The sequence below is a fragment of the Epinephelus moara genome, chromosome 19 (assembly GCF_006386435.1).
Source record: "Epinephelus moara isolate mb chromosome 19, YSFRI_EMoa_1.0, whole genome shotgun sequence".
Taxonomy (NCBI): Eukaryota; Metazoa; Chordata; class Actinopteri; order Perciformes; family Serranidae; genus Epinephelus; species Epinephelus moara.
In genome coordinates, this window is record NC_065524.1 from 39,230,050 (window position 1) to 39,242,422 (window position 12,373).

Consider the following 12,373-nt stretch of genomic DNA (forward strand, 5'->3'; position numbering starts at 1 on the left):
TTTGGGGAGGAGGAGAGCTCTGCGGAAAGTCTGGCTCTCTTTAAAAACCAGCTGAACAATGAACATTAAAGGAATTCTAACCAGGAGAAGTTTCAGCTGGTTGTAATCTGTAATCGTCACCGCTAGATGCCTCCAAATCCCCCTCACTGCTCATTCATGCACAGCGTTATATGCGGAGATGTCCATACTCTGCTTTCATTTTGTCATATTTGTGCACATCTTTTTAAAGCTTATGGATACAAACAAAACGGAGCAGTATCACCTGAAATCATGGAGGCAGTGTAGCATAGTTCAAGAGAGACTTGACTGGAGGAGATGATGAGGAAATTTGAATAATGGCGGAATGGAACAAATCACTAATATATGATAATATATAGTAAAACTAGGTTAAATAATATATATATATATATATATATATATATATATATATATATATTTGCTCAGTCTCCTTGAATTAATTATTTGGTTCCAGTAAACATATTTTGTTGCCTCAGTTTTGTCATTTGTGTAAATAATACATAATGCCCTCAGATTGATTTGCATGCCCTCTCTGCCTGACGTGAGATGACATGATATTGTGCTTCTTTTATCCAGCCGCTGTTGTGATTGTTTAACACATAGGCCTACATATGTGCCTAATGTGTAATCTATTCAACAGCTTCTTACATTTCACAACTTTACGATGTCCAAAGGTGGAGCAACGACTCACCAAAAACCACCACATGCTGGACAGAGAGCTCTGCAGGAGTTTCTAATAGAGCAGTGGTGCAGATTTAAAAGTGCATTGGTCCTGCACTGTTCTCAATTGAGGTGAGTAATTTACTTTTTAAAATGTATTAATCAGTGGTCCAAATAGTTGATTTAGTTTGTGTTTTACTTCTGTTCGCTAAAAGTGAATCTAAATCTGTTCTTTTAAAAGCTGTAGGCACAGTGAAGATGAAGTTTGAGGATATCCTGGAGGAAATCAACGGTTTTGGGCCTTTCCAAATCCTCATCATCATCCTGCTGTGCATCCCTCGAATAGTTCTGCCCTGTCACTTCCTACTGAGTAACTTCATCGCTGCATTTCCTCCTCACCACTGTGACATCAGCACCCTGGGTGATGGAGGTCTCTTAAAAAATTTAACTCACGAGCAGAGACTGACCGTCAGCATTCCTGTACGAGAGGATGGGGTCCCAAAATCCTGCGAGATGTTTGCAGAGCCTCAGTTTCAGCTCTTAGCCAACGGCTCCATCAGCGCTGACCTGCCAACTGTTCAGTGTCAGAGTGGATGGGTTTATGACAACTCCACCTTCACCTCCACTCTGGCAACAGAGGTACAATCACTGACTTGTAATCTGTATAAAATAAGATGGATTTTAGTGAGCAATGAGACATTTTGACTTTTTCCCCCAAAAATACCATTAATGATGGATTTATTCCATGAAAGGGAAAAAGATGCAGGGAAAGAAAGATGCAAGAGAGAAGGAAAGGAAGAAATATGCGGCCAAAATGTGTTTATGTAACAATTTTCTGCAAAATATTCAGTATCAGTGTATTTAGTTTTAATGCATTTTGAATGCATGTGACGATTGCACATAAACAATTATTTGTTCTGCAGAAAGGTAGGCCTTCTTTTCACTGAGTACATGTCCTATATGAGATCAATCTCTTTTTCCAACACCACCCTGTGAATCTGTCTCTGTATCTGTATCTGCTCCCTTGAGACATTACAACACAGTCTGGAGTGACAAATGCCATTGTGTTTGCATTTCCCCCCAAAAGGCTTAAGTTTTGTGATTAAATAAAGTTGATGCTGACTTGAAGCAACATTTTCTGCGAACCACAGCAGATGTGTTATTATAATATTCAAATTAATTCTTACTTACACTATTCTTGCATTTTTATTTACATATTAAATATACATTTATGTTAATTTATGTTTTAAATGCTTATTTTCTATTTTCTTATACACTCACAGGCCACTTTATTAGGTACACCTGCTCCTTGACCCAAATAGCTAATCAGCCAATCACATGGTGGCAACTCAATGCATTGAGGCATGTAGACATAGTCAAGACAACCTGCTGAAGTTCAAACTGAGCATCAGAAAGGTGATTTAAGTGGCTTTGAACGTGGCATGGTTGTTAAGTATTTCAGAAACTGCTGATGTACTGGGAATTTCATGCACAACCATCTCTAGGGTTTACAGAGGATGGTCCAAAAAAGTGCAAATATCCAGTGAGCCAAAATGCCTTGTTGATGCCAGAGGTCAGAGGAGAATGGCCAGACTGGTTCAAGATGATAGAAAGGCAACAGTAACTCAAATAACCACTGGTTACAACCAAGGTCTGCAGAAGACCATCTCTGAACCAACAACACGTCCAACCTTGAAGCAGATGGGCTACAGCAGCAGAAGACCACACCAGGTGCCACTCCTGTCAGCTAACAACAGGAAACTGAGGCTACAGTTCACATTTTCTCACCAAAACTGGACAATAGAAGATTGGAAAAACGTTGCCTGGTCTGATGAGTCTGGATTTCTGCTGCAACATTCAGATGGTAGGGTCAGAATTTGGTGTAGACAATATGAAAGCATGGATCCATCCTGCCTTGTATCAATGGTTCAGGCTGCTGGTGTGATGGTGTGGGGGAGATTTTCTTGGCACACTTTGGGTACAGCCTACCTGAGTACAGTTGCTGACCGTTCACTGTACTCCAATGCCCTCCATAAGTAAGTAAGTAAGTAAGTAAAGTTTATTTGTAGAGCACCTTTCACAGACAGCCAAGTCACAACATGTTTTCCAATAAAAATAAAGAACAAAGCAAGCAGATAGTTACAAAACAATAACATATAAAAACATATAAAAACAAAAACATAAAATACTTGAAGCAAGCAACAAAACAATCACATCATAGAGACAGATAGATCACAGGCAGTTATAACAAGCAATAATGTGTCATTAAAACACATAGTAATGTAGAATAAGTTAACTAAAAGCACAATCACGAGATCTCAGTCCAATAGAGCACCTTTGGGATGTGGTGGAACGGGAGATTCTCATCATGGATGTGCAGCCGACAAATCTGCAGCAACTGTGTGATGTCATCATGTCAATATGGACCAAAGTCTCTGAGGAATGTTTCCAGCACCTTGTTGAATCTGTGACACCAGGGATTTAGGCATTTCTGAAGGCAAAAGGGGTCCAATCCGATACTAGCAAGGTGTACCTAATAAAGTGGCCAGTGAGTGTAATTCTCTGTTCTTACAGATAAGAGCAACTGGAACATATCCCACTTTCCTCTCAAGGGTTTATAAAGTATTTCTGATTCTGATTTTTGTTGCGTTTCAGGGCCGCCTTCTATAGGAGAAAACAGAGACCTCAGGAGATAATCTAATTACTTTTTTCTGTTTCCCAGTGGGACCTTGTCTGTGATAGAAAAAGCCTGACCAAAACAACAGGCACAATCTTCTTTGTTGGAGTGATGATGGGGGGCATTGCTTTTGGATTCCTCAGTGATAAGTATGTGTATATAAAGTGTATCTAACAAACAAAACACAACAATGGATACAATACACCTTGTCAGTTTTCTATTAATCATCAAGATCTTGTGTCAATTTTTTTTTTTATTCAGTGAATGCAATGCGCTTCCGTACAGACGTCTCTTTCACAATGTAAGTCTATGGGAAAAGGTCTTTTTAGGCCAGTGGTATCATGTGACGGACCCTGAAGTTGTAATTCCACGGTTTGGCCACTGTGTCACATTGGCTTCAGATTCCAGCACTGTTCATGGGGGCTAGCTGTAGATATAAACGGCTCATTTTAAGGTATCAAAAACACAATGATTCTTAGTTTCAGGTAATTACACACAAATGAAAATATAGTTATGAGTATTATATTCCATTTCTGCCAATATGCCCCCTAAATTCTGCACACTGCACCACTGAGGGAAAAGTGTGTGAGAAATCATCATGTTCATTTTACCAATTTAAATATCTCCATTCTTGTTCCCAGGTACGGGAGGAGAAACTCTCTGCTGGCCTCGTACATCATATCCGCCGTGTTTGGCTTCTCCAGCGCATTTGCAAACTCCTATGTTTTGTTTGCAGCGCTGAGATTTCTCACCGGGGTTGGACTGACAGGAATCAGCATCATCTCAGTAGTTCTCAGTAAGCTCACAAGTTCACCATAACAACTTGAAAAGTGATGACTGATCATGTGTTTTGTTCACAGTTTGATTCCCCCCAGAATGTCCAAAAAGGGTATTAACATTTGGGGAGTTTAAAGAACAAGTATGTCTACATTATAACTGAATTATTTTCAGTGATTTAACTTATGGTTTTGCTCACCGTGCAGGCATTGAGTGGGTTGACACAGGTCACAGGTCATTTATTGGTGTGATTGGCAGCCTGGCTTGGTCTGCCGGGAACATGCTGCTGGCTGGGTTTGCCTTCCTGGTGAATGACTGGCGGACACTGATGATGACTGTCACAGCTCCACTGGGTGTTGCAGTTCTGACCTGGTGGTGAGTGAAACACACATGTATGTCATAGTTTTCCACAAAATGAACAATGAAAATCTACATTTTTCTGTCAAGCTTGCTGAGTTAAAGTACTTCTAATGAAAGTGCACTGCTCCAAAAAAATTAAGGGAACACTTAAATCACACATCAGATCTTGATGAATGAATTTTTCAAGTTAAAAATCTTTACTAATGTACATTGTATAGTTTGTTGAGAATGCTCCTGATGAGCCGACGGATGGTGTCCAAGGGCATCTCTTCTCAGACCTGGATCAGGGCGTCAGTGAGCTCCTGGACAGTCTGTGGCGGTACTTGGTGACATTGGTTGCATTGATACATGTCTCATAGGTGCTTAATTGGATTAAGGTTAGAGGAACGAGAGGGCCCTTCAATGGCATCAATGCCTTCGTCAGCCAGGAACTGCCTACACACTTTGGCTACATGAGGCAGGGCATTGTCCTGCACCTGGAGGAACCCAGGGCCTCCTGTTCCTCCTCACACAAAGGACCAGATACCGGTCCTGCTGCTAGGTTGATGCCCTTCTATGGCTCTGTCCAGCTCTCCTCGTGTAACGGCTGGTCTCCTAGTATCTCCTCCATGCTCCTGACTGTGCTGGGAGACACAGCAAACCTTCTTGTGACTGCAGTATGGATGTGCCGTCCTGGAGGAGCTGGACTACCTGTGTAGCCTGACTGGGCTGCAGATACCGCCTCATGCTACCAGTAGTGACAAGGACAAGAGCAGAAGACCAAACTAGAGACGAATCAGTCAGGAAGGATAAGGACAGAGCAACTGTCTGTGGACACCACATGTAAAACCATTCCCTTTTTGGCGGTTGTCTTGCTTTTGCCTCTCCATTGCACCTGTTGTCATTTTTATTTGCACCAAAGCAGCTGAAACTGATTCACAATCACTTGTGCTTCCTAAATGGTCAGATTGATCCCTGAAGTTTAACTGACTTGGTGTTATACTATGATGATTAAGTGTTCGCTTAATTTTTGGAGCAGTGTATTTGAATCTGAACACAAAAGCTAAATGTGTCCACTCTTTGTTAATTATTTTGAATATAATTGCAGGTGGATTCCTGAGTCTGCCCGCTGGCTTTTAGTCAACAATAAAGTGGAAAGGGCTCACTTTTACCTTGACAAATGCGCCAAGTTCAACAAAAGACAAAAACTGTCATCCAAGTTTAAACAAGAGGTAAGTTTGAGCTTGATGTTGAAAGGCTTCGTTTAAAGCTAATATGTGTATATTTTTTATGTGACCTAACAAATTATTCTGATGTCACGTTTCTGTTTGTAAAAAAGAAAAAGGAAAAACTGGTGTGTATAGCTTTGCCTATTTATCCCAGTGTCAACCCCTCATGTCTTAGGGGTGGGGGTCTAGGAGTCGCCCTAGTTCCCTTGTCAAAAAACCTGTGGGATTTTCCATTTCCATTTATGACACTGACACGATTTGTTCAACAGGATAATCTTCACAAATGAAGATTGAAGCCTAAATGCAATGCAATATAAAGGAACTACACCACGGTCACATGACTTAACGTCACCCCCACAGAGAGGCTGTAAAGTTGTGTTCGGCATGATGATGTTCTGCAGTCTCATTTAGCCTCTTGTTAGCAACTGTCTTTTGTAGGACACGTAAAGGCTTCAAATCATCAGTGGGGTACTTGCTGATGTATTTTATGTTGTAGAACAAAATGGGGAAATCTTTTCAGCTCATGTTAACCACAGAACATATTTCAGGCATCCAACCAAAACCCATTCAAAAAACCCATTCACTTCGCAACGAGGGAAGCAGGAGTGGCAAAATGCTAACTCTTTTGGATATGAGGACTCCTTCCTGGCACACTCTACTCAGTGGGCCCCATTTTGCGAAAGGAAACTCAGAAGCAAGAAATATTTTTTGGCAAATGTGCCAGGCTTCCAACTACACTGGAATGAATAGGCGCCATCTTGTCATCTGGTAGTTTAGTTACCTAGTTCAGTGATTCTCAACTGGTCCAGCCACAGGGTCCAGATTTCTGCTTAGCCATTAGCTCAAGGTTTAATATATTCAGTGTCATACTTGCCTTTGGCCATGTTGTTGAGCTGGTTTGCTGTCTTTGTCAAGTAGTTGTCTGTTTGTCACTCAATCTGCAGCAGGAAACAGCACTTCAAAATGAAGATTGTTTTTACAAAATTGACATGTTTGCGAGTCACTTGTGTACCATTCAGAATGGACCCACAACCCATTTTTGGACTGTGACCCACCAGTTGGGAACCACTGATCTAGCTGTTGTTATTATACATAGTGTGCTATGATACAGTGCTGGTTATGGTTGCTAGAAACTTCAGACCCAACGCCCCTTTGCATCCTTGAAAGTTGGCACAGAATAGGCACAACAGTGGCACCCAGCATCTGATCTCACATTTTCCAGGTGTTAAAAGATGCAGCATGCATGCGTCCAAGCCATTCTCCATTCTCTCCTTTAGGAGTTAAACACATTTTAAAGTTCAGTTGAAGCTGCTATGGGGCTTCAGTTGTCTGTGTTAGGGTCACATTTTCTCTTGTCTAGCTAAAAGTTTTACATGCTAATATGAACACTGGCAGAGTTATTGGTCACTGTAATTATTCTGTCTATAGCAACAACAACAAAAACTAATTTTGTACCAAAAAGTCTGTCATTTTGGAAGATACTTGTTTTGTCTGTCTATGACGTTACTTATCTGCCTCTGTACAGACACTGTCTGAAATCCTGGAAAAGCAGGACACAAACTACACGTACCTTCACCTAATCAAGACCCCAAAGATGAGACGGTTAACTCTACTGACTGGGATTGTGTGGTGGGTATGGCCTTGAGAAATACCTACAAAGTCATAAAAATAAATTCAAACCTTATCGGTTACTCGACTTAAATGTTAAGATTTTAATTTGCGAGTCTGTTTGTTTGAATCTCCTTCAATAGAAAATATACTGTAGATACAGATGCATGGAGGAGGGCAGCTAAAGCTACAGAGACATGAATAAGCGAAGATCTGTTTTTTATTACACTCTGCAGGTACGGAGTTTCCTCAGCGTATTATGGAATCAGCTTGAACATCAGTGGATTTGGTTTAAACATGCACCTCACACACTTCATCTATGCTGCCATTGAAGTCCCCGCCAAGCTGATGATCTACTGCTTTCTCAACATCATTGGACGAAGGAAGTGTCAAGCCGGCACGCTGTTACTGACTGGCATCTGCATCGCCATAAACATCTTTTTACCACAAGGTTGTTATTTTCTTTTACATTTTACAGAAATTACATGAAAACACACACACATGTGTTGTGTGATACTATGAATTGGTTTGAGCTGAAACTTCAGCATCTGTCTTATTTTTGTGTCAAGCCAATTGACATGTTTTACTGCATGTTCTCTACTTGGTCTTTGTAGGTCTGTGGCACATGCGTGCTGTTGTTGCCATTCTTGGAAAAGGCCTATCAGAAGCTTCCTTCACTGCTGTCTTCCTATACACAACAGAACTTTACCCCACAGTTGTCAGGTCAGATACAGCTGCATAAAGCTGTGACACTGACAAGGTCTTCTTATGCTCATCATTTATATCAGATATGATAGCATCTTACCCCTGTTCTACGGGACTTGAAGTTAGTGGGTAAAATATTATCACGACATCATATCAATGGAAAAAAACTGAAATCACCGCTCCATGGTTGTATGCCTCCACACACCAGTCAAGAAGGAGACAAATGCAACCTTTGACCATCAAAATCTGATCAGTTCAATCATAGTAAATGCTTGTGACAAGTTTGGGAAAAAAAATCCCTCAGGGTGTTCTTGAGTTATCCCCTTCACATGAATGAGACAGACTAGATCACAGTGATCTTGACCTATCACCAACAAAAGCGAATCGGTTCATTGAGTTCAAAGTAACATTTGTGACAAGTTTGAAGAAATACTTGTTGCGAGATATTGTGTTCATGAGAATGGGGTAGACGGATGGACAACCCAAAAACATAATACCTCCAGCTACAGCCATCGCCAGCGTGGAGGCATAATTAACAAAAAAGTATAAACACATGCTGTATAAAGGTGTGATTTTGCTTTAAATTAACACTTAAAAAAATAATTAAAAAAAATAGGGTTTAGATTAAGATCCAGATGGTCAATAAAATCAAATCTTTATTTTATTTTTCCATTTATATTTCAATTCAATTGGTAGGAAACACTCTTTTGTTGTGTTGTGTACATCACTTCACCGGAAAGGTCATCAGTTGTTGCCAGTTATCAGTGTCATTTGTTAAGTTATTTTTTTGTGCATTGCTTTCTTTAATGCTTCAGTGCTTAAATTGCAGTATTTAATTAACGTCAGATCTACTTACACATATTGCTTGAAGGAAAGTTCACATTTTTTTTCAGATCTATCTTAAAACAACACACATGTGCCAGTAATGTGTGTTGAAAGAGTTATTGCTTACTGGAGTGATTATTCCTGTTCATACTGGCCGTGCAAGAGATCCCATAGTGATTGCAATCTAAGGGCCCATATGCCTGCTTCCTTTTTTGTGTCCCCCATAGCCATTGTTGTCAATGTAGAGGCATGGAAGGCGCACTCAAAAAGGACACCGTCACGCAAGAGTTCCCAAGCACCTGTTTTTCAGGGCGCTACCGCTGCACCCTGAGATAAACAAAGCTCAACTGCTGGAATGCAGCAATGCCCACTGCATGTCATGTGATGAGGGACAGCTCATCACAGCCGGTAGATATCTAGCTTTCCTCTGTAAATATCAGCTACAGTAAGTATGGAGGAGAAGTTGATCCCTTTAGTGCTTTACACCTGTCCAACGGACAATACTTTAGGCTGAATACACACTTTCATAAACACATGGAAAAAAAAGATCAGCTTTGAATTTATATTTTAATTTAATTGGTAGAAAACATTCTTTTGTTGTGTTGTGTACATCACTTCGCCACTTGTCCACTCTTCACAACTTTGGTACAAATCAGAAAATCCAACTCACTGGAACACATAATTTTATTCTCATTAATAATGTGGGAGAAATCGGGTCATTGTATTTGTTTTGTTTTGTGTGTGTGATTAATTTTTATTCTCTGCCCCAGGGTGATGTTTTACCCGAGAAACAGGCAAAGTCAGATCTTAAATTTATGAGAATTTATGAATTATATCAGTTTTAAAGGCGATTGGGATACAATTTGGAGAATTGTTTAACCTACATATGGTAACAGCCAAACTGACTGCCTTAGACTGACTTTGGTGCATGTTTTTACAAAAACAAAACTCAGATATGAGAATGTTTGAAAAAAGGATGTTGATGAGTTCAGTAGAGGGCCAGTTCTCAACATTTCCTATCTGCAGTGGGGTCACAGTGAGGGTTACATAATGACTATGGAGGACTAATTGATTAAATGAGTGCTTATGATTTACCTTCTGTCTCACCAGACAAAATAGTTTGGGCTACACCACCTTCATGAGTCGTCTGGGAGCATCAGTGGCTCCGCTTATCCTGCTGCTGGAGGACGTGTGGACTCCTCTTCCTCAGGTCATCATCTGCTCTTTGGCCATCATTTCTGGCCTGACGGTTTTGCTTCTACCAGAGACACTAAATGTGAGGCTGCCCGAGACAATAGACGACATTGAAAAGCCAAGGTTAGTAAATTAATACAGTACATGAAAGCTCCAATGTGTAAAATTCAAAAAATGGCTTTGGTACCATCTAGTGGTATCATTGAGAATGTCACTGAGACGCAGCAATGAATTCTGACTGATATTTTGGTTTTGGACTGAAAAACTGAAAAATATGTCTCATCCAGACTTCTTCTCACAACACATTGGTATGAAACAATAAATAAAAACACTGCCATCCCACAGTCAACTTAACATTTTCAAACTGAATTTATGAGATCAAGTAAAACACCTCTGTTTTTCATTTTGAGAGTTATTTCAACATACAAACATTTTACAGGATTATCACTAAATAACTGGCGGACACAGTAACCAGAAGACTGTAGAATCAAACACAGTCAGTGCTTTAGAAGTATGCCACACCAAACAGGCATATTTTGGGTTTAGACCTCCTCTTTATAGGCTTGAGTACCGCCCCTCACATGCATTCCCCTGCGACCAAATCCATGTCCATAGTTGGACACTGCCCGTGTCTCTGTCGGTTTAAGGAATGTGATTGGCCTGAAGCCACATGACCATATAACCTACCCATCTACAGTATGTGTGGGTGTCCCATTGGCTGATATGTATGTGTCTGTATATGATAGGTTGTCTTTTTTGCCTCATATCCTTCTTATTTAAATGGTCTTGTCATGTGTTTTATAATGACCCTGAGGGAGGTCACAAGCAGAAATGCATAAGACGGACGGACAGAAGCCTTGCAAAAGGTTTGTCCCTATCAAACACAGCCTGAAACAAAAAGCTCCTACACCTGGGAATCTTCTAATGATAAATGTTTGGTTTATACGAGTCAGAGATGTGTCATTTTTAAAGGCTGTAGTTTGATGTATATTGTGTTGTACTGTATTATATTGTAAAGTGTTCCTCAGCTCAGACAGAAGTGTTATCTGTAGAAACATTCAAATCACTACTGTGTTATTTTTGTTTTATTTCAGAGCAAGTGAGGTCTCCTCTCACTCTGTGGAGACTGCAGGTGTTTTCCTGGAATCAATGAGCACAACAGACATTTAGTAGTGAAGAGACGAGTAAAACAGGGACTTTGTAACTTGATCATGCATCACACATAACTACCCTGACCTTACTGCCTTTTGCACATGTAAACAGTGGAGTCGAGCACACTGTCATCATTCATCATGTAGAGTACATCTTATCTTTTCTGCTATTTGTAAGAAAACTCAGGTCAAAATCTTTCTGTGTGTCAGTGTGTTAACATCAATGTTTGGGTTAGCGAAGATAATGTATTTATAAGGTGCAAACTGAATAAATAACATTTGTCACTGATTCATCACATTTGGGTTTATTTCATCTTAAATACTGTCTATAGTCTAATGGATTAGTGTTATCTTTTGTATTACACTTTTCTGTTAAAAAAAAATCCTTTAAGTACGGACTTTTGTATGATGGGAGTTTACAGATTTCATAGCAGTACTTCACTGAGTCACATTAAAACTGCTTTCAGTCAGTCTGATAAAATCAATGCCAGCCACTATGTCAGTCCCTCTGGATATTTATAAGGTTGCAATTGCAGGAACTAATGCAAATTCGACCAATCTCTGCCATATTTCAAGTTACAAGTAACAGCAAAAATGACATAACATTTCTTTAGGGTTGCAGTTTAACAAAAAATCAAGACAAATCATAAAAAAATTAACTCTACGGGTACGTGATAAAGGTGCAGTGCATGTAAGGTTGTTTTTACATATAGTCCTTTTTAAACAAACTGAACTCAGTCCTCCCCATATGCACCAAAAAGTGGACCAACAGAAAAAAACAAATTTCTTTTTGTGTTCACATCGTCAGTTTTTTTGAGACAGGACTCAGCTCTCTTTCTGGTCAACTTCAGCTCTGCTGGGGCCTCATTCCTCTTTCTATTCATACCATAGCCTATATATAATATAGGCATAGCTTTGATTTTACTTTGATGTGGCACTGCAGTGCGGTTAAGAAGCCCCTTGCTTCAAAAATAAGTTAAAATTAAAATTGGTGTTTCTGTGCTGTAGACTGATGTATTCTACATTCCACATTTGGAGACATGCAGTATCTTCCATGGACCAAAGTACTCCTCGTCCTGCGTCTGTTTTTTCAAGTGTTCCAGTGCAGTAGCATGTGATCTAGAGCCCTAAATACAATGGCAATGGGCAAAGTGAACCTGGAGCACTTTGTGTTCACAAGGCACAGGTTA

General features: G+C 40.0%; 1 protein-coding gene across 1 annotated transcript; it reads left to right on the forward strand.

The window, feature by feature from the left end:
- Window positions 1-717: 717 nt before the first annotated feature.
- On the forward strand, window positions 718-11,452 carry LOC126406793 (solute carrier family 22 member 7-like). Its single transcript, XM_050071295.1, has 11 exons — window positions 718-810; window positions 920-1,317; window positions 3,401-3,504; window positions 3,997-4,151; window positions 4,339-4,507; window positions 5,580-5,703; window positions 7,226-7,329; window positions 7,545-7,759; window positions 7,923-8,031; window positions 9,949-10,155; window positions 11,127-11,452. Exons 2-11 carry the CDS (start codon window positions 937-939, stop codon window positions 11,200-11,202), a joined length of 1,644 nt encoding a protein of 547 aa, XP_049927252.1. The 5' UTR covers window positions 718-810; window positions 920-936; the 3' UTR covers window positions 11,203-11,452.
- Window positions 11,453-12,373: the final 921 nt, after the last annotated feature.

Coding starts and splice junctions, on each gene's coding strand:
- LOC126406793 (XM_050071295.1), top strand. CDS start 937: ATGAAGTTTGAGGATATCCTGGAGGAAATCAACGGTTTTGGGCCTTTC. Junction 5,704..7,225: donor CATCCAAGTTTAAACAAGAG/GTAAGTTTGAGC, acceptor GCCTCTGTACAG/ACACTGTCTGAAATCCTGGA. Junction 7,760..7,922: donor AAACATCTTTTTACCACAAG/GTTGTTATTTTC, acceptor TGGTCTTTGTAG/GTCTGTGGCACATGCGTGCT.